Source organism: Physeter macrocephalus, unplaced genomic scaffold, assembly GCF_002837175.3.
Source record: "Physeter macrocephalus isolate SW-GA unplaced genomic scaffold, ASM283717v5 random_835, whole genome shotgun sequence".
Classification (NCBI taxonomy): domain Eukaryota; kingdom Metazoa; phylum Chordata; class Mammalia; order Artiodactyla; family Physeteridae; genus Physeter; species Physeter macrocephalus.
The window spans coordinates 4,414-32,358 of NW_021146122.1; the positions used below are offsets into that span (position 1 = coordinate 4,414).

General features: G+C 50.4%; 1 protein-coding gene and 1 non-coding gene across 9 annotated transcripts; both read right to left on the reverse strand.

The window, feature by feature from the left end:
- MED24 (mediator complex subunit 24) lies at positions 1–26,312 on the reverse strand. Of its 8 annotated transcripts, none has more exons than XM_055083324.1 (28): positions 26,244–26,312; positions 25,053–25,736; positions 24,402–24,612; positions 24,231–24,313; positions 13,990–14,028; positions 13,568–13,641; positions 12,971–13,203; positions 12,771–12,827; positions 11,215–11,326; positions 10,913–11,063; positions 10,507–10,620; positions 9,952–9,999; positions 9,460–9,542; positions 9,081–9,167; positions 8,529–8,640; positions 7,933–8,075; positions 7,110–7,147; positions 6,586–6,668; positions 6,067–6,245; positions 5,849–5,948; positions 5,350–5,525; positions 3,214–3,478; positions 2,738–2,919; positions 2,470–2,560; positions 2,048–2,147; positions 1,103–1,183; positions 698–914; positions 1–549 (listed from the first exon to the last, which is right to left on the reverse strand). In XM_055083324.1, exons 3-28 carry the CDS (start codon positions 24,529–24,531, stop codon positions 534–536), a joined length of 2,994 nt encoding a protein of 997 aa, XP_054939299.1. In that variant the 5' UTR covers positions 24,532–24,612; positions 25,053–25,736; positions 26,244–26,312; the 3' UTR covers positions 1–533. The 8 variants fall into 8 exon arrangements, with proteins under 8 accessions (XP_054939299.1, XP_007112587.1, XP_028342144.1 ...); XM_007112525.3 differs by having other exon boundaries at positions 698–846; positions 24,402–24,569; positions 26,244–26,308; XM_028486343.2 differs by having other exon boundaries at positions 698–846; positions 26,244–26,307.
- On the reverse strand, positions 6,747–6,850 carry LOC112066641 (small nucleolar RNA SNORD124). The gene has a single exon (XR_002892785.1). It is a non-coding gene; the product is annotated as a small nucleolar RNA SNORD124 (small nucleolar RNA).
- Positions 26,313–27,945: the final 1,633 nt, after the last annotated feature.

A 27,945-nucleotide genomic window follows, 5' to 3' on the forward strand; every position in this document is an offset into this window, starting at 1 on the left:
AGGGATCCACGAGGTCTTTATTTACAAGCCAGCCGAGGTGAACACACCCCGTGTGAAAAGAGATAATATATACATGCACACACATACACACATACCCTGCACCTGTAAAGCTCCCCGCGGGTAAACCCACTCTCGGAAGCGGGAGGCGCGCACAGGGGTCGGGCGGGAGGGCTGCAGTGAGACCGCCCGGGGTCAAGGAAGCAGGCTGCTCACACGCATCAGGTGCTGGCAGCGGGAAAGGAAATTATGAAAGAAACTGGGAGCCGTCTTAGAGGTCAGAAGTCAGGAGCGGGGGGGAAAGATCTGGAAACCGACCGAGGGCGGTTACATCATGTGGATATGAGCAATGATGTCTCATCTTTCCACATGTCCTTTTCTGAGGCGCCCGGGGCTGGGACCCTCCCTCCGGCCCCTGCGGGCACTCCAAGGCCCTCAGAGGGCGGCAATGGCTTTGGCGGCCACCTGGCGGCCCAGGGGCAGGCTGAGGTCCGTGATGGCCAGAACCACCTTGGGGCTGGACATGGCTGACACCTTCACCAGTTCCGATACCTGTCAGACAGACAGACAGCTGCTCAGCGAGGTAATGGTGGGTGTGATGTCCAGGAGGAAGGAGCCCTCCCTACTGGCCGCCGGACCCCAAGCTCCCCTGCGACTTGCTGACCCGCCCTGAGCTGGAGGGCGGGCCCGCGGCACTCACCGTGGTAAAGGGCATGAACTGCAGGATGCTGCCTCGGCCGCCCTGTTCCAGGCAGTCCACGCAGTCCTCCATGAACCACTGCACGAACTGCGTGTGGGGGCCGGCGGTCCGAGACCCCAGGATGGAGGAAATGAGCAGGAACAGGTTGGCTGTGAGGGAGGGGTGGCGGCGGGAAGGAGAAGAATTCCATGAGAACGGTTTGGGAAGAGGTCAGAATCTGGGAGAAGAAAGAAGTGCTAAGGGTGTCCCCCCAGATGGGGACGTCAAAAAGAGAAAGTACAAAGGAAAGCTGGGGGCGAGCCAGAGAGGGGCGAGACGGGGGCCTGGGGGAGACAGGAGAGCTGGCGATCAGGGGAGACGGAGGGCAGAGGGGAGGAGGGCCGGGGCGGGGGTGGGAGGACTCACCCAGGACTCGGTTCAGCGGGTCTCTCATGTTAACCGTGTGGAGCTGGGAGGCTGACAGGGAGCTGCTCATGGACCGGTCGGCTGTGGGGCAAGTGAGGGGGCACTGAGGAAACGGCCTCCTGCGCTCCAAACCGCCGCCCACGGGAGCCCTCCCCTGTCGCGGGGGGAGGGCCCGGCCGGAGAAGATGCTTGGGCCCAGTCGCACGGGCCCCAAATACAGACTTCCCCACAAGCAGGTAAGAGAGGAGAACTACCACCTGGTCAGCACCGCCAGGTGCCAATCTGCGGGCTGCACATGGCTGAAACCGCTAATCCTCACGTCTCCATTTTACAGACAAGAAAGCTGAGACTAAGATTTGCTAAGTAACTAGCCAAAGGTCATAGCATCTTTCCTCTGTTCAAGTGCACAGTTGGTCCTCTAGTCCCTAAAAGACCTCAGAGAAACTTCTAGGCTCAGGAAAAATCTCTGGAAACAGGAAAAATTAAACACCATGGAAGAGCCCTTAGCAGGGAGAGGCGATGACATCTAGGGAAGCAGGTGGAGTCGGGGTGCCCTCCAGGCAGAAGAGTGGGGGGCAGTCCCAAGTACCAGCCCAGGCCTGCTCCAGGCCTCGGGGCCTGTTTCAGGGGAAGGAAGGTCAGAGCTGTGAGTCAGTGGCACAGACTGTGCCCAAGGCGGTGAACTCACTGCCATGAGGAGCGGGGAAGGGTCAACTATGCACCCCGGGCTGGGATGGGATCTGGGCAGAAGAGCTTCAGCCCTCAGGGAGTGATCCACAGCAACCTTCGGTCGCTCGAGGATAGGAAACAGAGCAGCTGTAGGGGACAGAATGGGGCAGACTCCTACCACAGCCTCTCTGACCAGCCAGCGAGATGCAGAGCAGCTCTCAGGAGTGAGTTCCCGGGAAAGGAAACAGCCCGCCCGGCCCCCGTCCACACACTCACTGGGACTCGAAAGGATATTTGCATCTTCCTCGTTGGAGCTCAGCAGCCGCATCAGCTTCGAGGGCTGCATGTCATCCAAGGGGAAGAGGCTGATGTAATCCTGGGGGGCAGGAGAGCCACTGTTACCCACAGCTGCATCCCCAAATCTTCCAGGACTGGGAAGAGGGCTGGAGCTCAGTTCGGAGTCAAGCCCCCATAGGCCGCAGGCAGCATCTCCAGGGGGTCAGCTTCCCTCTCCTCGCCCCTCCCATTACCCTAGGGAGAGACCCTCCCACACAGTCACCCCTGACACAGTGGCCCAGAGGCAGGGACCGTGCCTGGCTGCCTGTGCCCGGGAAGGCGCCTCTTACCAGAAGAGGCTCGGTGAACACCTGCTGAACAAGCACAAGGGCAATGAACGGGGGAAGGGGCCCCTATCCTACCTCGATGTCTTCGCGCTGTCTCTTCTTTTGGCGGGAGGACGCCTGCCCCTTGTGCGAAGAGTAGGAACTCAGGGCACACCAGACGGCCAGCCTGGCAAAGGGGTCCGGAAAAAGGGGGTAAAATCAAACAGGCCCCAACGCGGTTTCTGTGCCCATGCTGATCAGGCCCCACCCGACAGGGCTTCCCCACAGCCCAGCTTCCTGGGTGGCCCAGGCAGGGTGCCCCACTCCGGGCTGGGGGGACTTAAGGCTCTCCACAAAATCCTACTTGGCGAGAGCGGTGCCAGGGGGGTCCATGAGGCTGTGCCACTTGGAGGAGTCGGTGAGCAGGCCAGGCAGGATGTGGCCCAGCAGGACCAGGGTCACTTGCTGCATGTCCAGACAGAAGATGGAGTAGAGCAGCTCCACCGCCCGCAGCGTGTGCTCCTTCCGCGTCTCCTTCAACAGCTCCTGGAAGGGCGGGGCAGAGGAGGACCGAGGAGCTGAGGGCCCTCAACATGGGCAATGACGTCCTGCAACTCCCTTCAGACCCCAGGAGCTCCCGAGCCGAGGACCGGCCTCTGGAGTCCAGGGAATCTTCTCTGCATCCAGTGGGCCTCGCAGAGAAGCCCGGCCGACTGGGCTAGGGGTTGGGAAGCCAGAGGACCAGACCACGCTTGGTCCCATCAGGCGTTTTCTCAGCTGTCTCCAGCGGTCTGAGGACGCCTGCTCCCCCCAGCCCACCCCCACCCCCGACCCCAGTACCTTAATCAGGTTGTTGCAGAACCAGTAGACGCCTCCCATGTGCAGCAGGGTGTCAAAGATGTGGATGGAGCGACTGTCCACCCATCCCTTCTCCAGCACCTTAGCAAATATGTCCGTCAGCACCTCCTTGATGGGTCGCTTGGGGGGCAGCAGGTTCCAGTAGGGCATGGCGTCCATACCCGTGGATGGGAACTTGATCTGTGTGGCCGTCTGCTGCAGCACGTCCGCACACATGTGCTCCAGGATGGAGCTCATGATCACCACCCTGATGGGGGGAGGGAGGCGGGAGGGCCTGTGGTTCAGGCAGCAGCAGGTTCAATAGCTGGGGTGGGGGCAGGACCATGCAGGCCCGACTCTTCCCAGGACTCGGGTTACGGAGTTAACCCCATTCTATGCTGAGGGAGGAGACAGGGGAAGTTGCAAACCCCTAGGAGACCTGACCCCACGAGTCCTGCTCCGGCACCAGCCTCGGGGGAGGGGGGGGGCAGTGGCGGCACTTGCCTCCCCCAGATCATTCTAGCAATATATTCACACTTTCTCTCACTCTCTCTCCAACTTCCTCCATCCCCCAGGTCTGGGCCCTGACAATCCTCTGGCATAAATACAATCACTTCCCTCTAGGCTGAGTGCTTGCCTGGGAGGGGCGGCGGGGGGGCGGTTTCCCCACCCAGCCTTGGCCTCCTCCCAAAGTAACTGTTACTTCCAGGACAGGGGCCCAAGGGCTGCCCCACAAGACTTTTCCCGGCCGTGGGTAGCTGGGCAAATGTAACTGTATATCCAGGAATTTTCTCATGAAGAGTCTTCGACAGTGAATGCAGGCCTAGGCCTGAGCGCTAATCGTTCGGGGAACACTGGGTGGCTCTGGGAAAGTCACTATGACTTTCACGGCCACTATTTCCACCTGCATGATGGAGCCACAGATTTCCCAGATAGGAGTCAGGGTGCTTAGAATGGATTACGTCACAGAAAACAGTCCATGACTTTTGCGGGGAGGATGATGAGGGAGGGGAGGAAAAAAGAGGAGATGGGATTTTACACATCCCCCCAACCTCATTTCAGCTCAGTGTTTCCACTTCTCTTAAAAGACATCCTGATGGCTACCTTGTGGGTCATCACTCAGAACTCACTGCTTGGTGCATGCCCACGTTCAGAGCAGCACTAGTCACAAAAGCCAAGAAGTGAAAGAAACCCACGTGTCCATCAACCAAGGGACGGATAAGCAAAATGTAGTATATACATACGATCCAGCCTTAAAAAGGAAGGAAATTCTGACACATGCAATGACATGGTTGAACCTTGGGGACATTACACAAAGTGAGATATGCCCGCCACAAAAAGACAAACACTATATGATTCCACTTACATGGGGTACCTAAAGAAGTCAAATTCATAGAAACAGAAAGTAGGACAGTGGTTGCCAGGGGCTGGGGGAAGGACAGGAGGGGTGTTGTTTAACGGGTCCAGGTTCAGATTTACAAGATGAAAAAGTTCTGGATGTCTCTTTCACAACAGTGTGAATATACTTAACACACTACTGAACTGTACCCTTAAAAATGGTTAAGGTGGTAAACTTTATGTATTTTTTACCATATTTTTTTTAAAAAGCTTATTGGATGGGCAAATGAACCCACACCACCGAACTCAACACAGCTGAAGTCGCCAGGGAGGTCCTCCAAGTCCCCGAAAAGCCCAGGCAGGAAAATGGCACAGAAGATAGCTGGGCCTGGAGGGGTCGTGTAGGGAGGGCGTGGACAGGCCCAAGGCCTATAAAATCTACAGATGGGCTCACAGCTCCTTAAGAGTGACAGAGCTAAGGTAACCATTCCGTTCTGGCAAGCCAGCTCCCCAGGACTCGAGCTCTGAGGGCAGGAATCATAGCCACGTGGGGTCGGTAGTTCTGGCGCACACACAGCGGGTGCTGGATAATAACACTCCCGGCACAGAGACACACACTAAGCGTTGCTGAGTCAGTGAGTGAAGACGTGACAGAGAACGTGAGTGAGTGAGGAAGAGAGAGTGAGCAGGTGAGTGGCATGTTTGGGAAGGTAAGAGAAGAGGGAGAGAGTGGTTTCTGGAGGCGCTGCCTTCTCAGGACAGACCTGCAGAGCTCCAGAAGGGAGGGGATGGGCCGCTGACCTCTCGTTGTAGAACTGCAGGGTGTTCTCGCTGTACAGCGGCCCTGCCAGCTGGCGGATCATCTGCAGCGACTTCTCACGCTCGTCCAGCCCCAGCATCCGCACGTGGGCCACAAGCCAGGCCACAGCACACACTGCCAGGCTGCACACCTTCCCCTTGATGTTATCGGTGATTTTCTGGGTGGGGGGGCGGGGCGGGAAGGGTGATGGGGCCACCCTCTCCCCCTCCCTGGCCACCACTTGCCCTGGCCTCCGTGGGCAGCTCAGCGCGACAGTGGGAACCAGGGCCGTGTTCCACGCCTCTTTTCACCACAAGTCTGATTTTCCCCAAGTTCCCCGCGGGGGAGGGAGCAGCTAAGACTATGACTACAAGAAAGATCAAGAGCCGCACACAGGCTCCTGGATTAAGGGCCTTTTCGTTCTTATGAAATCTAACAAGCTATCGAAGGCTGCCTCTGTGTCTCAGGGAAGAGAGAAGGCTGCTGGAAAGGTGGGGCTACCTGGATGGACTCAAAGGCCAGCACCCCATTCTCCCAGGCATTGAGGATTTCCAAGATGGCCGCCGAAATGTTGAGACAGGCTTCATGCCACTTCATCTGCCTACAAGAGGGAGGGAATGGGAGAAAAATCACCACTGGGGGGCGTGGGATGGGCCGAGGGAGAGGGTCTGGGCCCTACCCGCACTACCACCCTTGGGGTGGGCGCCCAGGTCACTGACACCAGCTTTATCTCCGAGGAATTGTTGAGCAGAGCCACCAGGGACTCCACTTTGGTGGAGTCGGGCCGGAAGCAGGGGTGGTCAGGGTTCAGGATTTTTCCCTCCTCGGGCATGCAGGTCTGCATCCAGGTCTCAAAGAAGAACACCTCTCCTCCCGTGTTTGACTCGGACAGGATCACCTGAGAAAGGAGGGGGTGGGGAGGTGCAGCACCCTGCACCTCCTTTCCTGCCCAGTGGCTTCCCCGCTCCCAGCCCGAAGAGCGGGACAAATTGGTCTGAGGGAGAAAGACAGGGGCTATGCTGCCACCTAGTGGTGGGTGTGGAACTGAAGGATTCAGGACACGACAAGGGAGCATCTATTGCCTTGGGGCGGGGGCGTCTGATTTCTGCAGCCAGGAGAACTAACTGGCTTGGGACATTGACGGGGGTGGGGTAGGGGGGTGAGATGGGGAGAGTTATTGGTTGTTACCTTCCCCTTTGTCCCAAGTGCCCCAACCCTGACTGCTCCCCGTCACTCACCTCTGAGCCATAGGTCTGGGCCACGTGGCACAGCATGAGAAAGGAGATGTCAAAGAGCAAGGCTCGAACTGAGGCCGCCTTGGCTGTGAAGGATGAAAAGGCTGACCGCCAGCCTAGGGTAGGGGCCCAAAGGCCTTGTCTGGGTTGGGAGGGGCTCAGGATCTGCCTCAAGGAAGGTCAGGGACCGAGTGGCTCCTTCAAAGCTCTGAGGCTCAGAATCCTTTTCTTGAGTCTCAGTTGGAACATCATCCCTTCCTTGGAACCAAAGACTCTGAACCCTCCTTTCCCCCAACACCTGACCAAATAGTAACGGGGGATGGAGAGAGACAAAGGGTGGTTTGGGAAGAATGCTTTTCCCAGCATGACCCTCTTTCAAGGCTCCCCAAAAGCTTCAGTCAGTCATCCTTAGGGGAGAACACAGCCTCCCCAGGATGCGCAAAAGCGTCCTCTTCCCTCCCCCGTTCTCTCCCTCCACACCCCTCCTTCAGCACCACTGGGTCTGGGGGGGTGTGGAGCTGACTTACTGCTTTCTTCACTGCGGTGTGTCGTGAATTCGTTCAAACTGCAGAAGGAATGGAGACAGGTCGCATCAACCAGGACAAGGGCTGGGCAGCGGCTTGGGTCAGGGGCTCTGCCCACTCAGAGAGGCGGTCACTAGAGTCTGAATTATGGGTTCAACTTAAAAGGAACACCACTGCTACAGAAACAAGAACTCTTTCTATTTTTAAAAGATTTCCACGGCCTAGAGAATGGCTCGCTGAACGGAACAACATTCTATACATCAAATTCCAGGTCAATCCAAAAAGTCAGCAGAATTTGAGAGTCCCTTATTAATAAGTGGGTATGAACAAAGTCCCTCCACATCTGCTGTTCAACACCTCGTCACCTTGCCAAACACCTCCGCTCCATCCTCAGCTGAAGAGAAAACAGCACTTCATGTCCAGAGAATGGGCCCTTCCCCCAGGTCTCCAGCTGGGATGCTCTGCCTTGGTATCTCTGGGGAGACTCAGACCCCAGTGCCTCGCCCTTATTCTGCCACCTCCTCCTTTGTTTTTCGCTTTCTTTCTTTTTTTTATTTGTTTATATTTGGTTGTGCCGGGTCTTAGTTGCGGCACACGGGATCTTCATTGCAGCATGCGGGATCGTTCAGTTGCGGCATGTGAACTCTTAGTTGTGGCATGCGAACTCTTAGTTGCGGCATGTGGGATCTAGTTCCCTGACAAGGGAGCGAACCCGGGCCCCCTGCATTGGGAGCACAGTGTCTTAGCCACTGGGCCACCAGGGAAGTCCCCACCTCCTCCTTCACACGTGCCTCCCAGACCCTGGTCGGGGTTCAGGCTTCCTTACTTGATGAATTTCCGGGCAAAGGACTTAAGCTTCCCAGTGGCCGCAGCAGCAGCCAGCAGCAGGTCCAGGCTCTTCCCAGAAAGCATGTGGCCCAGGACCCCTAGCAGCCCCTCCGGGGACTTGGAGTGGTCTGCATCCATTGTCTGGGGACAAGACAGGAAATCAAGTCCTGAAGAACACTGAAGACCCCCCAGATACAGCCTAGCCACAGTTTCTCTCTCTGCATGTCTCCATTAAACGGGATAACAGGACCTGCCATTTAATCGACATCTGACTCCAATCTGGAAATCCGTTCCTTAAATTCTTTGCTCTCCGATCCATTCCTCTCGACTAAACTGGGACGTCGGCACTGGAGTCAGGATGCGCGAGGTCTCTGCTGTGCGATTCAGCGCTGTTTCCACACCCACCACAGTGCCTGGCTGACCAGTGAAGCTCAACACTTGTTTCCAGGGGCGCTTCCCTCACCTTCCCCCTTTCTCTACTTCCAAAGTAACCAGAAGAGAGAGAGGTCCGTGGCCTATTTACTTATCTGGAAGAAGAGGGAAACTGGAAAGAGGGAAGGTATGTCCCTGGTGGCAAGGGAACAGGGCACTCACTTTGAGGATGTTGGTGACGGTGGGCTCCGCGCGGAGGATCAGCCCGGGGTTGGGCTGGATGTTGGCATTTTCATCTGATTTCAGCTGGGGTGCGTGCTCCCGGTCTGCTTTGCTGTGGCCACAAGAGAAGGTAAGGGAACAGAGCTGAATTCCTGACACGCTCCTTAGTCCAGGCCCAGAAGCAGAGGCACAGAGAAGGCGCGAAGCACATAAGCACCACTGGGCTCGGGTGATGCTTAAGAAAGCGCATCCAGTATCGCAACTGCTTCAAATCGTCTCTAGTCATTACACCTATTTTGAAAGTTCCTTTAAGACTGAAGGAAGTTTTACAATTTCTACTTCGATCACAAAGGAGGGCGAGAGTTAAAGCCCGGACAGTGCAAAACCCTGGTCTGCAGAAATCAGTGTCTCCTGTCCCTGGTAACCCTAGGTGTGGTTCCCGTCACCCACACTCAAACCCTCGACAGGAGGGAAAAGGCACCCAGCAGCCCAGTCTGGACATGAGGCGGGTGGTCAAGGGGCCCTTGGGCCAGCCCGGGAGCTCATACTTACCGCTTGGCCATGAGGTTGTTCGTACTGGCTTCAGACAGAAGCCCCTGCTTGCTACATTCTTGGAGTAGGAAATTTGTACAGTCACAGCTGTGAGAGAAAAAGATGATGGGGGGCCTAGGCATACTGCAGGGATTATTGAGGGGGAGCCGTGAGGCCCTGCCCACCATCCTCCCTCCTTTAGGGTGAAGAACACTTTGAGCGCCTGAGGGAAGGCAGAGGGGCTTGGGCACTTGGCAGCCACGGGGCTGCTGCCTCCTGCCTCCTGCCCCTGCCGAGAGGAGGAACAAGGAGCCGGTCCCCTGGTGCTGATCTGGCACAAAGAGCAGAGGAAGAGCCAGAACTCCCTCCAGTACGGCGAGGTGAGCAGGGGACCTCATACTTGCAGCGCTGGTCAGCTTTGTCCAGCAAGGGTGTGAGCTTCAGCAGGAACTCAAAAGCAGAACTGACATCCTCGGTAAAGTCCTGCAAAGAGACAGAGACTGCCATCTGGCTTCCAGGTCCTCCGCTCCACCCACGGCCCGTGATGCAGGCTCACAAAGACACCCTGCTGGGTACAACAGCCTACAGGTTGGCCGTGCCCACTGCTGGCTTCCAGCGACTGGACGAGGACAGTATGGGGCATCACTGCTCCCTGCCATCTCGGCCCTGGTCATCTCGGGCACCCTCGCCTCCGGAGCAGCCTGGCTGCCTTCTGTGCGTGGATGCCCGCAGATGCTCAGGGGATACCCCCGCTTCCAGCCCTCCCCAGCACAAGAACGCACTACCGCCCAGGTAGGGCCAAGTGACCCTTCCCGTGCCCTTGTTTCTCCAGAGCTGTAACAAGGATTCACCTGTTCCCATGCCAACTCCCCATCTCATTTCTTTAACTTACCTTGTCCCCATGGGAGTATTTCTTCAACTTCACCAAAACCTGTGGAATCTAGAGGGTGAGGCAGGGGGAGAAACAGGAAGCTCAATTTCTTCTCTCTTTCACCCAGAACGAAAGGCATCCCTTCCGTCCCCCTGCTCTGGGTTGAGACAGGAACACTCCTGCCCTGGAAGTGAAAGCACTCAAAGAGCCAAATGAGAAAGCTGACGTCTACCCAAGCGCCCACTGCCCTCAGCCTGCAGGGCCCAGGAACCCCTCGCTTCCGTGGCTCAACAAGGAAATGCTCTAAGTGAAAGTGGGCTCCCGGAGCTGCCCCGTGCCAACATGGCTGATGACCAGGCTCCCAGCACCTGTGGGCCAAGACATGGCAGAGGCCTGCCAAGCAGGCTGAACAGCCCTGGGCCCTTCAGGGAAAATCAGGGCAGCTTGTGCTGGGGGACCTGGCAAGCTGGGCATGAAGTCAGCCGGGAGAAATGTGGGGCAAAGGTCCAGGGTGTCTCCGCTCTTCCTGAGAACCGTTCTGAGACTGACTCTCCGTGGCTCCCACGTCCCAGGTACCTTGAGGAAAGTGAAAGCTGTCCACTTGAGCTCCCCCGTGCCCTCAGGAGACTCGATGAGGCCCACGAAGCAGGCCTTCCAGATCTCCAGGACAAAGAGTGGGGTGGGGATATGCTGTGGGAAGACCCAAGGGAGAGCATAAGAGGACGCCCACCCCCCTCCGGTCTCCTGACCCCCGGGGGTCAGTGGGTCACAGGAGGGCAGCACAGGCACCTCCCCGACTCTTGTGCAAGAACCAGGGACAGCAGGTGACATGGCAGAACCATTCCACCTGACAGAACCATGCACGTTCCACCACGAATTAGGAGAAACCCTATTCCTCCCTTGAAAGACCAGAAGAATCCTCCCTCCCGCCCCCGCACAGCCGGCCCGCCCCGGGGACAGAGAAGCAGCCCTGGCCTCCCACCTGCATGCGTTTCACCATCATCAGCTGTTCCACCAGGGGCTGTGTCTCGCCGGTCAGGTTCATGGTGCCCTCAAGCAGGACCACCGCGTGGACTGTGGGGAAGCCAGTCTTGTGCAGCTGCTCAGAGTGCACGGACAGCATGGTGGGGATGCTGAGGGGACACATAGGGGACGGCGTGCGGGGGGCAAGGGAGAGTCAGAGAGGAGGTGAGAGCAGAGGGGTCAGGGCCAGAGGCCACATCTTCCCACCCATACCCGGGCCTTTCCTCTCTCCCTTCACCGGATCACCCTGGGAGCAGGTACCTCCTAATGAGCGTGCCACACTGCTCAGCCTGGCTCCGGAGCTGGGGGTTGCTGAGATTGGCCAGGATCTCCCCAAGCTTCAAGAGACAATGCTCGATGGCAGTCCAGGAGGCTGGCAGAGAAAAGAAAACGCACAGAATGATGGGGAACAGAGGAGAGAGAGAGACTGGCCCCGAACTCCTTGACTTGGCGCCCCCTGGGCCCACAAAAACCACGCAGGGAGGCTTCCCCCGAGGATGGCATGGAGGCTAGGGGCCTGAGGGCAGCATGCACTGTTTCCAGAAGGGGGGTGAGCACCAACGATGAAGCCGCTAGAAACGATTCCCAGAAGCCCGATTCCTTAGGGGTCGCCCACAGCTGACGTCAGAAACTAGGTATGGCAGGAGACAGGCAGTGACAGAGAGAGGCCCAGGGCGCTTGCAGTCCAGTGGCCAGAACAGGGAGGTGACCACAAATCATTTCGAGAGCGGGCCAGCCTTGCAAGCGGCCACCGCTCTCCACCCCAGTCAAGCTGGATTCCTAAACAGCCTTGTGTGTTCACCTGCTCCCTGTCTGGGCCTTTGCTCTCGCTGTTCTCCCCTCTGAAAAGCCCCTCCTACTCACCTTCTCCCCGCACGCTCTCACTATCCTGCGAGTCTATGTTCAAGCCCCAGCTCCTTTAACAACTTACCCAACTGGTCCAACCCACTGACCTCTTACTCCTAAATGCCTGATCTCATGGTCTATACCACACAGTTTGGCACTTATAAGTCACTCATCCTAGTTATACTTCCAGAGGGTCAAATGATGAATAATGGCACCAACTAGCCCATTAACCTCCATGTAGCATAGGGGGAAAAAAACAAAAAGACAAGACCTGAGATCCAATAAAATTAAGTTAAAAATTCATTCATTTTTCAGCCAATAAACATTTGTCAAGCACTCAAAATAGATACACTGCCAACATAGCCCATTTTTACATAGTGATCATCTTTCTGGACTTTTCATAGCCAATAACCATATTCTGAGACGTCATAAATATACTAATCCTGTAACAAGTTCTTCAACCAGGTCCTAAAGACCCGGGTGTAACCCATTCCAGCATTCTCGTTACTGGAGAACAAGAGATCCTTAGGTAGTCCCAAGCCTCATCAGCAAGACCGTGGCCTTCAGGCCCCATGTCCAGAAACACCCGCCTTCCCTCCCACCAGGTGATCTGTCTGATCCCGGGCTCTGGAGGGTTCCAACATTTAATATCTGCACTTGAGTCGAGAGGCGTATGGCTCAACAGGCCTGGCAGCAGGCAGGCACTGCATTTAAAGAGATGTTTTAGGCAGCACTCAAACACAAAAGTTATTTGCTTTCAGAGGAGTAACATGGAGACAAACACAGTGATGGATGGTGTGCTTGTCTTGTCCTCTCGTTTTTTCCATGTATATTATGTGCTAGCCTGGCTCCCCACTAGCATGTACACTTGTTGAGGGCAGGGACCCTGCCACATGCCCCTTCGGTAGCCCCCCGCCCCCACCCCCAGCACCTGGCACAGTGCTGGGCATACAATAATGCTCAGTAAATACCTGTTGGTTGATTGGCTCGGGTGCCACCCTGCCCAAGTCCCTGGGATGTATGCAATGCTTATGGGGAGAAAAAAAAGGAAGTGGGATGATTTCAGATCCTCCTGGAAAAAAGTGGGATGGCATCCTGCCTCTCCCCTCTCAATTAAAGAACCGGCTATGGGAGCAGTGACGGGTGGGGCTCAGGGAACCAGGGGACATACAGGCCTCCTCTAGTTTGGCGATGTGGAGCAGGGCCCGGTTCTTGGTGCTGCTGAGGGTCTTCTCCAGGCGCTGCAGGCACATGGCAAGCTGCTTCTCACCAGCCGCTGGCGTGCCGGCCTCCAGCCCCTCCCGGAGCCGCTCTGCAGAGGCTGCAGTGCAGCGCAGCAGCCAGTGGAGGGCGCTGAGAAGGGCCCGGCACAGCCCGATGCACTCCTCCGCTTTGCCGTGACAGCTACGGGGAAAGGATGCAAAATCTGTCTTTGATCCAAAGGCTGAAATCCGACCCACACCCATGTTCCCCAGAGGGCCCGGCACTCCCTTACTAGGGAAGAAAGTTGGGAAGTTTGCAAAATCCTGGGGAAGACTGCCCTGTTGGCTTTCACTGGATAAGATTTCAAATGAGCTACTCCAAATAGAGAAGAGGCACTTTAGTCCTAAGGGAGTAAGTAGAAAAAGATGTGGATGGGTGGGTGCAGACGAGCAGGTGGAAAGAAGTGTGGGAACCAACAGAGGTGGTCTGAGCCTATATGCCGGGAGCTTCTCCTTTACACTAAGATAATGCTGGAAGGTTGTGAGCTCCTCATCCTTGCCATTACCTCAGTCGGTCACAAAACATGTCCATGATATCCAGCAAAGCCTGGACACACAGGTCCCGGGAAAAGTCATCAAACTGTGGAGAGAACAGTGGCGATGCGACGGAGTGTCCCAGTCACCCCCCAGTCTCAAACGTGAGGCAGCTGGCGCATTCAGGAGTCCTGCTCATCTTTCCTCCAACCCCAGGTTTCAGACTCGGCAGCCTTTCAACGTTGGAAATTGGCTCCGAATTGCCAGTGCCCACTTCCTAGGATCCCCCTCCCTCTAATGGAAGGCAGCCATGCCAGCAAGAGGCGTGCTGCGCTGCCTGCTCAGCCACAGAGGTCACTCGATCAGAGCAGTCAAGGAGGTGGGGCCCCATCTGTCACTACCATATCTCTGTCCCCCCATCCCCCATCTAGCTTGTGAGTGGCTATGGTCATACCTTACTGATAGCTGTGAGGACGGAGGAGTAGGACACCATCTGGAGGGAAAGAAGAAAGATAAAGTTCAGACAACTGGTGTCTGAGAGGAACAACACAGTTGAGAGGAACAAAACACAGACACTTAAAGTTGCTCCTAAAATCTCAACCCTGTCAAGAGGGCTTCCACAAGCCCAGAGGCAGTAACACCAGGCACTGTGCCCATCCCTGCTTCCATCAAACCCACTATGATTGACAGCACCAGCATAAACCCACTAAGAAGATGATTTGGGGGTATTCAAGGGGCCATATTTCACGTTCACCTGCCACACATTGTCCACCGTATAGTACAAGGTTTGACTGCTGGTGGGCAGAAGAATGGAAACAAGTGAGGTCATGTGTTACTCTACTCCTGCAACTCCTACCAAGGGTGATTTTATCTGGACAAGAACTGGAGACATACGAACTGTTCCTGCAATGAATAGGTAGTAACTCCACTTTGAAATAGGAAGTGAATTTCAATACACATACTCATTCTCTAGGATACCTCCAGGACACCACCCAAAGCCGAAATCCTTTCTCGGTGCTCCAACTAATCCCCTTAGACTCACCATTACACAGTGGGTACCTGCTGCCCCCACCAAACTAGGAGCTCCTTGAAGACAAGGGTGCTTAGGGAGGGTGGGAGGGAGACGCAGGAGGGAGGAGATATGGGGATATATGTATACATATAGCTGATTCACTTTGTTACACAGCAGAAACTAACACAATGTTGTAAAGCAATTATACTCCAATAAAGATGTTAAAAAAAAAAAAGACAAGGGTGCTTGCACTCAGTGACCACCATCAACTTGTTAATGTTTGTAGAATGAATAAGTAAAACACACCCTTAGATCAATATTTCTCAAAGTAGCTTCTAAAGCTGCACTGTCCAATAGGGAAGCCACTAGCCACATATGGCTGTTTAAGTTTAAATTCAAGTTAAATAACATTAAAAATTCAGTTCCTTAGTCATAGTAACCACATTTCAGGTGCTCAACAGCCACATGGGGCTCGTGGCTGCTGTTTTGTTTTTTGGTTTTTTTTTTTTTGCGGTACGCGGGCCTCTCACTGTTGCGGCCTCTCCCGTTGCGGAGCGCAGGCTCCGGACGCGCAGGCTCAGCGGCCATGGCTCACGGGCCCAGCCGCTCCGCGGCACGTGGGATCTTCCCGGACTGGGGCACGAACCCGTGTCCCCTGCATCGGCAGGCAGACTCTCAACCGCTGCGCCACCAGGGAAGCCCCTGGCTGCTGTTTTGGACAGCGCAGATATAGAACATTTTTATCACTGTAGAAAGTTCTGTTGGGTGATGCTGTTCCAAAGGGTCCTCAAGATGTTAAAAACTTTTACACATGCACACACATACACAGAGCTTCTGTGTGATATGAACTTGAGAAACCCTGAAATAAACATATACAAAGAGCTTTTTTAAAAGGTTCTTTTAGTAAAGAGCTTTCTTTACTGTAGGACTGCTCTTACCATTAATAATACACTTGTATACAATGAGACTCTCTAAGATCACTGGAGATGAAGCAAGCAATATTTTTCCAATTTATTTGACCAAGGAATCTCATTTAAGTAGTATCTGCAAAACACATTTTGCAAAATGCCATCTGAACAGCAAGATCCCTGAGAACAGAAATAGTGTTAAATTTATATGTTTCCCTAGAACCTAGTCTGGGGCCTACCACATAGTAGGACTGCTCTGGTTTGATGAATTCTAGTAACTAGCATTCTGAAAAAATTTTACCTTAACACAAATTTCTATTAGTAAAACCTATTATCACCCATTATAAGATTGGAGATGTAGTTCAAAAGAAATAATCTGTCCTGAATGAAATCAAACCTTACAGAGAGCTTTTAAGTTGTCATATTTTTAAAAAATAATTATAGCATGCTGATCAAATATGAATAATACTACAGAAAATAGTTACAACTCTATACTCAAAATCAGTGGCAAAATATACCAAAATAAAAAGCAGAATACAATGCCAGAAACTGTCAGGATAATCACCTGCCTCATAGGTTGTCTTCACTAGAGGAAAAGAAATTTCCAAAGATTTAAGAAGAAAGCTAGGGCTTCCCTGGTGGCGCAGTGGTTAAGAATCCACCTGCCAATGCAGGGGACACGGGTTCGAGCCCTGCCTGGTCCAGGAAGATCTCACATGCCGCGGAGCAACTAAGCCCGTGCACCACAACTACTGAGCCCACGCTCTAAAGCCCGCGAGCCACAACTGCTGAAGCCCGCGAGCCGCAACTACTGAGGCCTGTGCACCTAGAGCCCGTGCTCCGCAGCAAGAGAAGCCACTGCAATGAAAAGCCCATGCACCGCAAGGAAGCGCAGCCCCCGCTCGCCGCAACTAGAGAAAGCCTGCGTGCAGCAATGAAGACCCAACGCAGCCAAAAATAATAAATAAATTTAAAAAAAAAAAAAAAGAAGAAAGCTAAGTCACCCTCAGTGACTCAGTATGGCAAATTTTACGTGCTTGGCAATGTCTTCCATGTATAATTTCTCCCTCACATGAACAGGCTGCTCTCTGTTCAGACATTTTTTAACCAGTATTCTTGGATAAAGAGGAGCAAAACACACAGAGGACTTAAATACACAATTAGTGTTTAGTGCCACTCTCAGTGGGTCATGCTGTGAAGCACTAGCTGGTGTCTGACAGGGACCAGAAAGTCGGGAGCCTGCCTGGCAGGATGACCATAACATTCCAGGCGAGTGTTTGTTTATTTATAACTGATGTCCCCATAGCAAGAGCTTGGCAGTGAGCTGAACCTTGCTGGATACCAAGCTGAAGGGGGAGCTGGATGTTTCCACTAGAAACTGACCCCAAACTACCACAAGAGAAAGCCCCAATTCTGTATGTTCTAAGGGATGTTGTTAGTTACTATGAATTTATCGTCTCTAAATTCAGAATTGTGTTCAGTGAATTTCTGCTAACAGTATCAATAAAGCCCTCTAAAGACCTAAAAATACTTTCCACATGGTGAACTGTTTTTCACAGCAGGACTTATAACTTATCTCAGTCCTACTACATCTATCAACGTAGAAGCTCTAAACTACCACCAGCCCCCGAAGCTGGAGCCCATTGACGCAGCCCAGTGCACACCTGGCCAGCCCAGAGAGACCCTGCAGCTGCTCTCTAATCCCCCTTCTCTTCTTCATAATCGACGCCTTCAACTACTCCTAAGTGCCCTCTACACGCACAGCACTGGACCAAAGAGCCTCTTGACTCCGAGGGAAGAATAAATTACTAATTTTGCATAGCACTTTACAAGTCATGGAGGTCTTGCATATATATTTATTTCTCACTCACTGGTACTTCAGCCTCTTCCTCTCTCTTGCCTTTGCCACCAGTTTACACATCTCAAGATTCTTCTCTTTTTAAAAGAAACTCCCGCAGACCCTATACTTCCAATTAACCACCACGCTCTCTTCACAGTCATAGGAGTTCTCTACACTCTACCTCCCCACCTTCCATTCACAATGCGACCCACTCCAATCACTTCTGTCCTTCCCACCACACGAAATCTCTCATTAAGCTCATCAACAAACTTGTTAAACCCCATGGATACTTCTCAGTTCTGATCTCACTGACCTCTCAGCAGCATCTCACACCAGGAAACACCTCCTCATCCTTCGGTCCTCTCCTCCCTGGGCTTTTCTTTTTTTTTGGCCACGCCTTGAGGCATGCTGAATCTTAGTTCCCCAACCAGGGATCGAATCCCCGCCCCCTGCATTGGAAGCATGGAGTCTTAACCACTGGACTGCCAGGGAAGTCCTCCCTGGGCTGTTCTTGATACCTCACTCCCTTGTTTTCCTTCTCTCCTCACTGGTCCCTTCTTTTCAGACTCCTATGAGGAATTCTTTTCCTATGTGTGTTCCTTAAATGTGACTGGTTCCTTAGAAACATGGCTCGGGTCACTTCTTTGCTCTCTCTGCACGCTCTCTCTGGGTAAATCTCATCCATGCCCATAGCTTCAATTACCACCTGCGGCTGACAACTCCTAAACCATAGCTCCAGCCCTGACCTCTCCTCCTGAGCCCCAGACATCGATGTTCTAGTGCCTACTGAGTGTCTTCTCTTTGACAGCCCACACAGGCGCTTTCCACGAAACAAGGCCAGAATCAAACAAGGCATCTCCACCCCTCATCTGCAACGCTAACAACAGTCCTGCTCTTCTCCCACCGTCTCCTTACGATCCCATCAGCCATCCAGATGTCCAAACCAGAAACCTAGACACTGGCCTTGACTTCCTCCTCTCCCTCACACCTTTCATCCAGTTAATCACCAAGTCCTCGCAATGCCACTTCCTAATTTGTTCTTGAATTCATCTTTTTTTTCTGCTGCGACTTCTCAAGTTTATGCTAGTATCATCTCTTACCTGAATCACTGCAACAGCCGAAATCAGGGGCTGAAAACAACAGCTCGCAAGCTAAATCTGGCTCATCACCTTTTTTGTAAATAAAGCTGCATCGGGACACAGCCATGTCCACTTACTTCTATATCGCCTACACGTTATAGGCCTGCTAACAGAGACCATACAGCCTGCTAAGCTGAAAGTATTTACTACCTGGTCCTTTACAGAATTATTGTCTCCCTGCTTTCTGTCTTACCTCCCTCCAACTCATTCTTCAAACTGCAATCAGAGTGATCTTTCTAAAATTGATCCACAAATCCCACAAATCCACAAAGTCAAGGAAACCCCAATCAAAATGCAAAAGGCCTTTTTAAGGAACTTAAGTTGAGTCTAAAATCTGTCTGGAAAAGAATATGCCTGAAAATAGCCAAGAAATTTTTGAAAAGTAAAATAACTAAGAGAATACTTCCCTAACAAGATATCAAACATACTATAAAGGTATAGTAATTAAAACAGTAAAGTATTGGTACAAGAAAAGACAAACATGTCAATGAAATATACTAGAATGTCAAGAAATAGACCCTAGTCTATAAGAGAATTTAAGATATGACAAGGAATGGCCTATTCAATAAAGGCAGTTGAGCCAATTGTCCATCTATTTGGAAAAATAAATAAATTTGGATCTCTTCCTCACACCAGAATAAGTTTTAAATGGATTAAACAAAATGAAGTGTTGGCATAAATTAAAGACTATATTTTGATCCTTGGAGCAGGGAAGCCCTTATGCAAGACAAAAGCCATACAGAGGCAAAAATGGTTAAATCTGACAACAAATACATATTTAAAATTCTGGGGAGGGACCTCCCTGGTGGTCCAATGGTCAAGTATCCGCAGGTTTGATCCCTCGTCGGGGAACTAAGATCTCACATACCGCGGGGCAACTAAAGTCGTGCGCTCTAGAGCCCGTGAGCCTGAACTAGAGAGAAGTCCGCGCCCACAATGAAGATCCTGTGTGCCGCAACTAAGACCCGATGCAGGCAAATAAATAAATATTTTAAAAATTAATAATAAAATAAAATTCTGGGGAATCCCCTGGTAGTCCAGTTGTTAGGACTCCACGCTCTCACTGCTGAGGGCCTGGGTTCAATGCCTGGTTGGGTAACTAAGATCCTGCAAGGCACAAGGTGCAGCCAAAATAAATAAATAAATAAATAAAATTCTGCATGCTAAAAAAATAAAATGATAAAGTAAAAAAGTGATAGAAAATTTAAAACATAAGAAACAGACAATGATTACAACATAGAATATACTAAAAGACTTAAAAATCAGTAAGAATTCTTGGAGTGATGAAAATGTTCTAAATTGACTGTGGTGATGGTTGCACAATTCTAAATATACTAAAAACCAGTGAATTGTACACCTTAAATGGGTAAACTGTATGGTATGTGATTTGTATCTCAAATAAAGCTGTTACTAAAAAATTTAAGAAAACAAACTAATGACAGAAAAATGGGCAAATGATATTCATAAGTAATTCACACAATATACATAGAGAGCCAATAAACATACGAAAAAATACGCTCAATACCACAATCATGGAAATACATCTTATCACATGTTGTAATTTTTTGCCTCTCTAGAAAATAATCTTAAAAGATTCAACCTTGGCAAAGGTGTGGGGAAATACTATCAAGCACTATGGGGCAGGTGTAAACTGATACAATCCTTTTTTTGAGGGCAATCTGCAGGATCTACTATAATTTAATATGTGTGCACTCTTCAAATCAGCAATTCCATTTCTAGGTATCTATCCTAGGGAAATAGTCCCAGATATACAGAGAGGCAAGTACAAGAATGTTCAGTGAAACATTGACTATAACGGTAAAAAATTTAAAACAACTTAAATTACACTACATATGGAACATTAGGCAGCAGTTAAAAAGAAAAAAGTAGGGACTTCCCTGGTGGCGCAGGGGTTAAGAATCCACCTGCCAATGCAGGGGACACGGGTTCCAGCCCTGGTCCGGGGAGATTCCACATGCCGCAGAGCAACTAAGCCCATGTGCCACAACTACTAAGCCTGTGCTCTAGAGCCCGTGCACCACAACTACTGAAGCCCGCATGCCTAGAGCCCGTGCTCCACAACGAGAAGCCACCACAATGAGAAGCCCGTGCACCGCAACAAAGAGTAGCCCCCACTCGCCACAACTAGAGAAAGCCCGCGCGCAGCAACAAAGACCCAACGCAGCCAAAAATAAATAAATAAATAATAAATAAATTTATTTAAAAAAAAGAACAAGGTAGATGAATATGTGCCAACACAGAAAGCAGACTTGATGCCAAGAGGAAAAAGGAAGCATAAGAACAATGAGGCAGCTGAGGAATACTACTCAGCAATATTTTTTAAAGATTATTTATTTATTTATTTATTTTTATTTATTTTGGCTGTGTCGGGTCTTAGTTGCGGCACACGGGATCTTTGTTGGGGCATGCAGGATCTTTTGTTGCGGGTGCGCGGGCTTCTCTCTAGTTGCGGCGTGCGGGTTTTCTCTTTAGTTGTGGCGCACAGGCTCCAGGGCACATGGGCTCTGTAGTTGTGGCATGCGGGTTCCAGAGAGCGTGGACTCTGTAGTTTGTGGCACGCAGGCTCTCTAGTTGAGGCGTGCGAGCTCAGTAGTTGTGGCATGCGGGCTCAGTTGCCCCGCAGCTTGTGGGATCTTAGTTCTCTGACCAGGGATCAAACCCATGTTCCCTGCATTGTAAAGTGAATTCTCTACCGCTGGACCACCAGGGAAGTCCCTACTCAGCATTTTAAAAAAAGAATGAAGGGCTTCCCTGGTGGCACAGTGGTTAAGAATCTGCCTGCCAATGCAGGGGACACGGGTTTGAGCCCTGGTCTGGGAAGATCCCACATGCCACAGAGCAACCAAGCCTGTGTGCCACAACTAATGAGCCTGTGCTCTAGAGCCCGCAAGCCACAACTACTGAGCCCACGTGCCACAACTACTGAAGCCCGTGCACCTAGAGCCCATGCTCCGCAACAAGAGAAGCCACCACACCACAACCAAGAGTAGTTCCCACTCGCCCCAACTAGAGAAAGCCCACGCGCAACAACAAAGACCCAATGCAGCCAAAAATAAATAAATATATTTATTTTTTTTTAAAAAAGAATGAACTACTGACATACACAGCAACATAAAGCTCAACAACATTAATGTTAAATAAAAAAAGACAGCATTAAGAATTTATACTATATGAGTCCATTTCTATGATATCCAAATATAGGCAATAGTAATCTATGGTGATAGAAAACATTTAGTGGACTAGAAAAGGAAGATGGACTAGAAAAGGGCACAAGGAAACTTTCTGGGAGAATGGAAACATTCTGTATCTTATTTTGGAAGTTAGTGACATGAGTATACACAATTAGTAAAACTCAATGAATTAATCTTAAGAGCTGTACGTTTTATTGCACATTAAATAGTATATACATATAGTATATAGTATATATATATATTATATATATTTATTTATTTATATATATTATATATATATACTATTTAACGTGCAATATATATATACTATATATAGTATATATATATATATTGCACGTTAAATAGTATACATATATATATATATATATATAAATCCTATCACACTCTTCCTCCACTTAAAACCCTTTAAATGACTATTCGTCACCCTAAGATAAAGTCCAAACTCCTTAGCATCACCCACAGGTCACTTATGACCTAACCTCTGTCTTTCTCTCTAAACCATTCTCCTCCTTGAAGTGCTAACCCAGTAGTTATCAAAATATGGTCCAGGAGCCCCTGGGGATCTGTGAGGTCAAAACTGTTTTTAAAATGCTAAGATGTCATTTCCCTTTTTTACTCTTTTTTTTTTTTAAGCAATGGGATGCTTTGTGTGTGTGTTTTTATATAAATTTATTTATTTATTTATTTTTGGCTGTGTTGGGTCTTTGTAGCTGTGCTCAGGCTTTCCTTTCTCTAGTTGCAGCGAGTAGGGGTTACTCTTCATTGCGGGGCGCGGGCATCTCGTCGCGGTGGCTTCTCTTGCTGCGGAGCACGGGCTCTAGGTGCGCGAGCTTCAGTAGTTGTGGCACACGGGCTCAGTAGTTGTGGCTCATGGGCTCTAGAGCGCAGGCTCAGTAGTTGTGGCTCACGGGCTTAGCTGCTCCACGGCATGTGGGATCTTCCTGGACCAGGGCTTGAACCCGTGTCCTCTGCACTGGCAGGTGGATTCTTAACCACTGTACCACCAGGGAAGCCCCCCTTTTTTACTCTTATTCTCTCATAATTGTACAGCGGAATGTCCCAGAGGCTCCATGACATTTGATGACATTATGTAATTAAATGTGTCAACAATTAGAATATCTCTATAACTTAGTAATGGATATTTACCAAATGACCAATTCACAATTTATAAAATCAGGCATGGGTAAAAGTTCTATTCAAAGCGCAAGAGAGAGACCAATGGATTTTAATGTAACAGAGTATTAAAAGTTCATTGATGTGATTTCACATCACCTATTGAACTTTAGCGTAATGTCAAAAAATATCCACATTTATCTGAAAGGCTTATTAAAATGTTCTTCCCTTTTCAAACTAAATACCTGATGTGTGAGACCAGATTTCCTTCATATACTTCAGCTGAAACAGCCTACTGCAACAACTGAATGCAGAAGCAGCTATGAGAATTCAGCTGTATTCTATTAAGCCAAAATTAAAGAGATTTGCAAAAATGTAAAACAATGCCACTTTCCTCACTAATTTTTTTTGTTTGTTTTGTAAAATGTTATTTTTCATTAAAATCTTACTTACATTAATATATAATGGGTTTACTTTTTATTATTTTTAAATACATAGTTTTTACAGTTCTCAACTTTCATTTTTAAAGTGGTAAATATGAATAGATACAATACATCTAAACAAAAGCTCTGTAGGAGACTCTTTTTTTTTTAAATTTTTTTTTATTTTTGGCTGTGTTGGGTCTTCGTTTCTATGCGAGGGCTTTTTCTAGTTGCGGTGAGTGGGGGCCACTCTTCATCATGGTGCGCGGGCCTCTCACTGTCGCGGCCTCTCTTGCTGCGGAGCACAAGCTCCGGACGCACAGGCTCAGTAGTGTGGCTCACGGGCCTAGTTGCTCCGTGGCATGTGGGACTTTCCCAGACCAGGGCTCAAACCCGTGTCCCCTGCATTGGCAGGCAGATTCTCAACCACTGCGCCACCAGGGAAGCCCGAGACTCAATTTTTAAGAATACAAAATGTTCTGAGACCAAAACTGCTACTCTAGCCATACCACATTATTTTCAGTTCCTAAACATCATGTGATGTTTGTCTCCCAGCCGTTGCATATGCTTTTCTCGCTGCTTTGTACACGCTCATCAATCTGCCTGGCTAACTCCCACTCAACACTCACGTCTTGGTTTAAACATCACTTCCTACCTGGTTGCTCAGACTGGATTAGGTATCCCTCCTATGTACTCCCATAGTACTCTGTCCGAGCCTATATCATAATCCCATCCTGTGATTGACTGCTTATTTACATGCCTGTATTACCCACTATATTCCTTGAGTGCTTGGATTAGACCTTGTTCACAGCTAAATCCCCAGAGCCTATGGCACCATCTGGCACATACAGGCATCTGTGAATATTTATTGATAGAATAAGTTAATGTAATATTCATCATAACCAATGAAGTATTATTTTCACAAGAAAACTGAGGCTCAGAGAAATGATGTGTTCAAACAAATTCACCTAGAAAGTGTGAGCTGACAACTGTATTCCAAGTCTTTTACCTTCAAACCCTCATTCTCTGGCATAGGTGGAAGAGTTTACCTGGGAACTAATGGCATACTTCAGGTAGGACAAGATGAGAGGATTGGGGGAAGGTCCAATCATGGCCTGCTCCAGTAGTGCTTCTGCAAGGGGAATACCAAAGGAAGACTGAGTGGTTACAACATTTCTGGGTTTAGCCCTCCCATCCTTCCTTCCTACTTCACTTGAGACCTGCTAGGTTGAGAATGTCCCAGGTGGCTCCTTTGGGAAAGAATTTCTTCATGTTGATTGCCCACTGGTAGTCACTCCATCGCTCCTTCCAAGCTTGCAAAATGGCTTGCTTCAGGTTCACCACCTTCATGATTTTACTCTGAGGAGGCGGGGCCGGTGGCGGTCAGCCTTGAGGTGGGAGAAGTCGAGATAGAGAAGGGGCGAGGGGATTCTGAGGAAAAGAATGGGGGGCGGGGAGGGCAGCACAGACTTAAATGGAATGGAGAAGATACAGGAAGATTAAAGGAAGGCAGAACTAGAATGGGAAAAAGGAGAAAGGGGCAAAGTAGGGATCCTGTCAGGTTTTTCCCTCCTGAATCAACTTTCTCTAAACTGGAGCACTAAGAAGAGGGTGTCAAAGGGGCTTAATACGAAGAATAAATGGGTAGCAAGGGGTTAAGCCAGTTCCGGTTGCCTAAATACGCCCTTAGCTCTGGCTACGTCCCTCAGCCACTACCACCCCAAATCCAGATTCCACCCCCCGCATTCCCTCCACCTTCCCCAACCCTGAAACTATAATTCTCTCTTTCCTTTTCATCCACCACCTCCCCAAATTTAAGCCTACCGGACAATCCAGTCCTAGATCCTAGGTACCGCCATCTTGGCACTTACCAAAGAGCTAATTTTCTATTGGCTGGGAGTAACAAACATGAACCAGTAGGAATGCAGCAAGAGACCGCTCATGCCACGATGTCGTCTGGGAATTGTAGTTCCTTGGACTCCGCTAGCGAGGACGCTAAGCGAGGAACCCAAGAGACGAAGCTGGTTAGCTCGCGTTGTTTCTCTCCTTTAGGGAAAGACTACTAGGAGCTGAGGCTTCGCAAAGACTCGGGGGTCTTAGGGAGAAAGGCTCTCGAAAGGTCTCCCGCTATCAGGCATAGTCCAGTGACGTCACTATCGACCGAGCATTTAAATCACTTTCCGACACCCTTCCATTACCCGTAGTTAGTAGGCACACCAAAGGTGTGGCATACGTTCAGCAATAGGTTTTCTCTTTCCTGGCCTCCTTTTGTTCTCCTAAACCCCTGGATCTACCTGAGTTCCCATTTCCACACCTGTATTCCAGAAGTGACATTGAGTCTGTCAGTTGTACACACGTCACCCACTACTTCACCCCCAAATCTGGAAGTCCTCTCAGAATCTCTTGGCCCAGAATACTGCTTGACTACAGGGAGATGTAAGGAGGAAAGTGAGGTTTAGGATATAGAAAATAAGGAAAGTTTGAGAAACTGTTACAGTCAAGAGGGCGTAAGGAGACACGATGACTAAATGTAACTTGGTATCCTGGACGTGATCCTGAAACAGAAGAACATTAGGTGAAAACTAAGCAATCTGAATAAAGCATGGACTTTTGTTAATAAAAATGTATCAATATTGGTTCATTAATTGTAACATGTACCATACTAACGTAAGAGGTTAAAGGTGGGGGGTTGGGTGTGGGGTACATAAGGACCCTCTACTATCTTCAATTTTTTTCCTGTAAATCTAAAACTATTCTTTAAAGAAACGTTTATTAAAAACAATATGATGTCTCGCTTTATCCTATGGAACCATATTGTACATAATTATGTCCAGTGTTTGGGGTATTAGCCCTTCTTCCTCCCTTCCCCACAGTGAGAAGCCAAAAGCAAATGCTACCCACCTCTGCCTCCAACATCTGGGCCTCATCTGAGCTTCCCTATACACAGCCCTCATCCCTGTCCTGTCCCGTGGACAGGTCATCGCTAACATTTACAACCAGAACAACATGGAAGCCCCCAGCCAGTGTCCTGCCACCCCTATTTTCAGCCCCCCATCCCATACCGTGAGGAGCCTCATATCCCCATCCATGAGTCCAAGCTCCATCCATATTTCCCAATAACCATTCTTTGGTCGTACTTTCAGTGGCAAAATCAGTTCTCAGAGGGATGACTCTGGAAGAGCAGTCCACTAAGGCCCTGGAAGCAAACATGAGGCCCTCAGGGCAGAATAACAGGATCCTGGGTATCTGGAGCATAGTCTAAACAGGGAGACAAGAACTCCTGTTCTGAAGAGGAGAGTGCACCTGGAGGAGAGCCAGATCACATCCCTCTAAGGTCATGACTGCCTATGGCCTTCCTCCATCCCCATAACCCACCCACAACCCCTTCCATTCTTCTCCCTTTAGTGCCTGCCCAAGTGACACCACGGGGAAATACTGTTTATACAAAACAGCTGCCAAATATATGTAGCCAAAGCTTCCAAAGCAGGAAGGAGGGAGAACCCAGACTCCTCACACTTAACCTCCAAACTCCCCCAGCCACACACACACACAAACATACTGGAGACAGCCACAGACCCTTTTTCTCAGCAGTCCCTCACATATCTGGCTTCCCTTCTTCTCCCAGGCCCCTCACTCTACCTTTGCCTGCTTCCCTCCTCTCATCTCTTTGCTGTTACTGCAGCTTAGGGCTCCCTACCTTGACCCATCCCTCGATCCTGCAGCTCCTTTCCCATCCCTCAGAGCCCAAACTGCCCTCTTGGAGAAAAACTGTCAATTTTGTTACTGCTCCTGACTTAGTAGGTATTTGGTCCAGTCCACATGGGAGTGGAGAGTGTTTGGGCCTTGAGGATAGTGATACTCTGAACTCAAATCATCCCCTTCTGTCAGGAAGCTGGCAGATCTCCAGGGGATCGCCTCCTCCCCACTTTACAGTGGCAGGGAGGTGGCTTCTGTAGTGAGACAGTCTGCCTTCCCTATCCCCCACCTGTCACCAGCAGCCCTTTCTCTTGGCTTGGCAGGGTTTCCCCAAGGACTGGACTCCTAAGGGTGTAAAAGGACTCCCTTATTATTATTATTATTTGGCCATGCCGCATGGCTTGTGGGATCGTAGTTCCCCAACCAGGGATTGAACCTGGGCCCTTGGCAGTGAAAGCGTGGCGTCCTAACCACTGGACCACCAGGGAATTCCCTAAAAGGGCTTCCTTAGTTCTGGGCAAGGGCTATTTCCAATTTCTCTACTTCGTCCTGACTCTCTTGTCTGTCAATTTCAGAGACAGCCTTTCTGTACATCACTGCTTCCCTTCAGACCAGAATAGCTTCCTAGGACTCACAAGCTCTTGGCTTGCCCTCCACAAGGACAGGACTCCACGATAATACTCCTGTGGGTAAGAGAAGAGATGCCAACATCCCCTTGTGTGTAGAAGGAAACCCGCCCCCCACCACAGCCCCTCTCACATATCCCGCTTACTTATTCCACTTTCCTTGGCTATCCTTTCCTTCTCCCTCAGCACTGATACAGACTGGGTTCCCACTTCTGCTCTCTTAGCCCTGAGCCCCAAGCTCTTCATCTTGTTGTCTGGTCTGGCTGGGGAAGGGGTCTGGCTGGAGAAGAGGGGCAGAGAGAAGCCAGCCAGGCAGAGTGACATGGCGACACTGGAGGAGTAGCAGAAAAGGAACTAGGTTAGAGTGAGGACTTGGGGTGTGGTAAGAGGCTGTGAGGACTTGGGGTTTTGGTAACCAAGGACATGGAAACATTCCTCACCT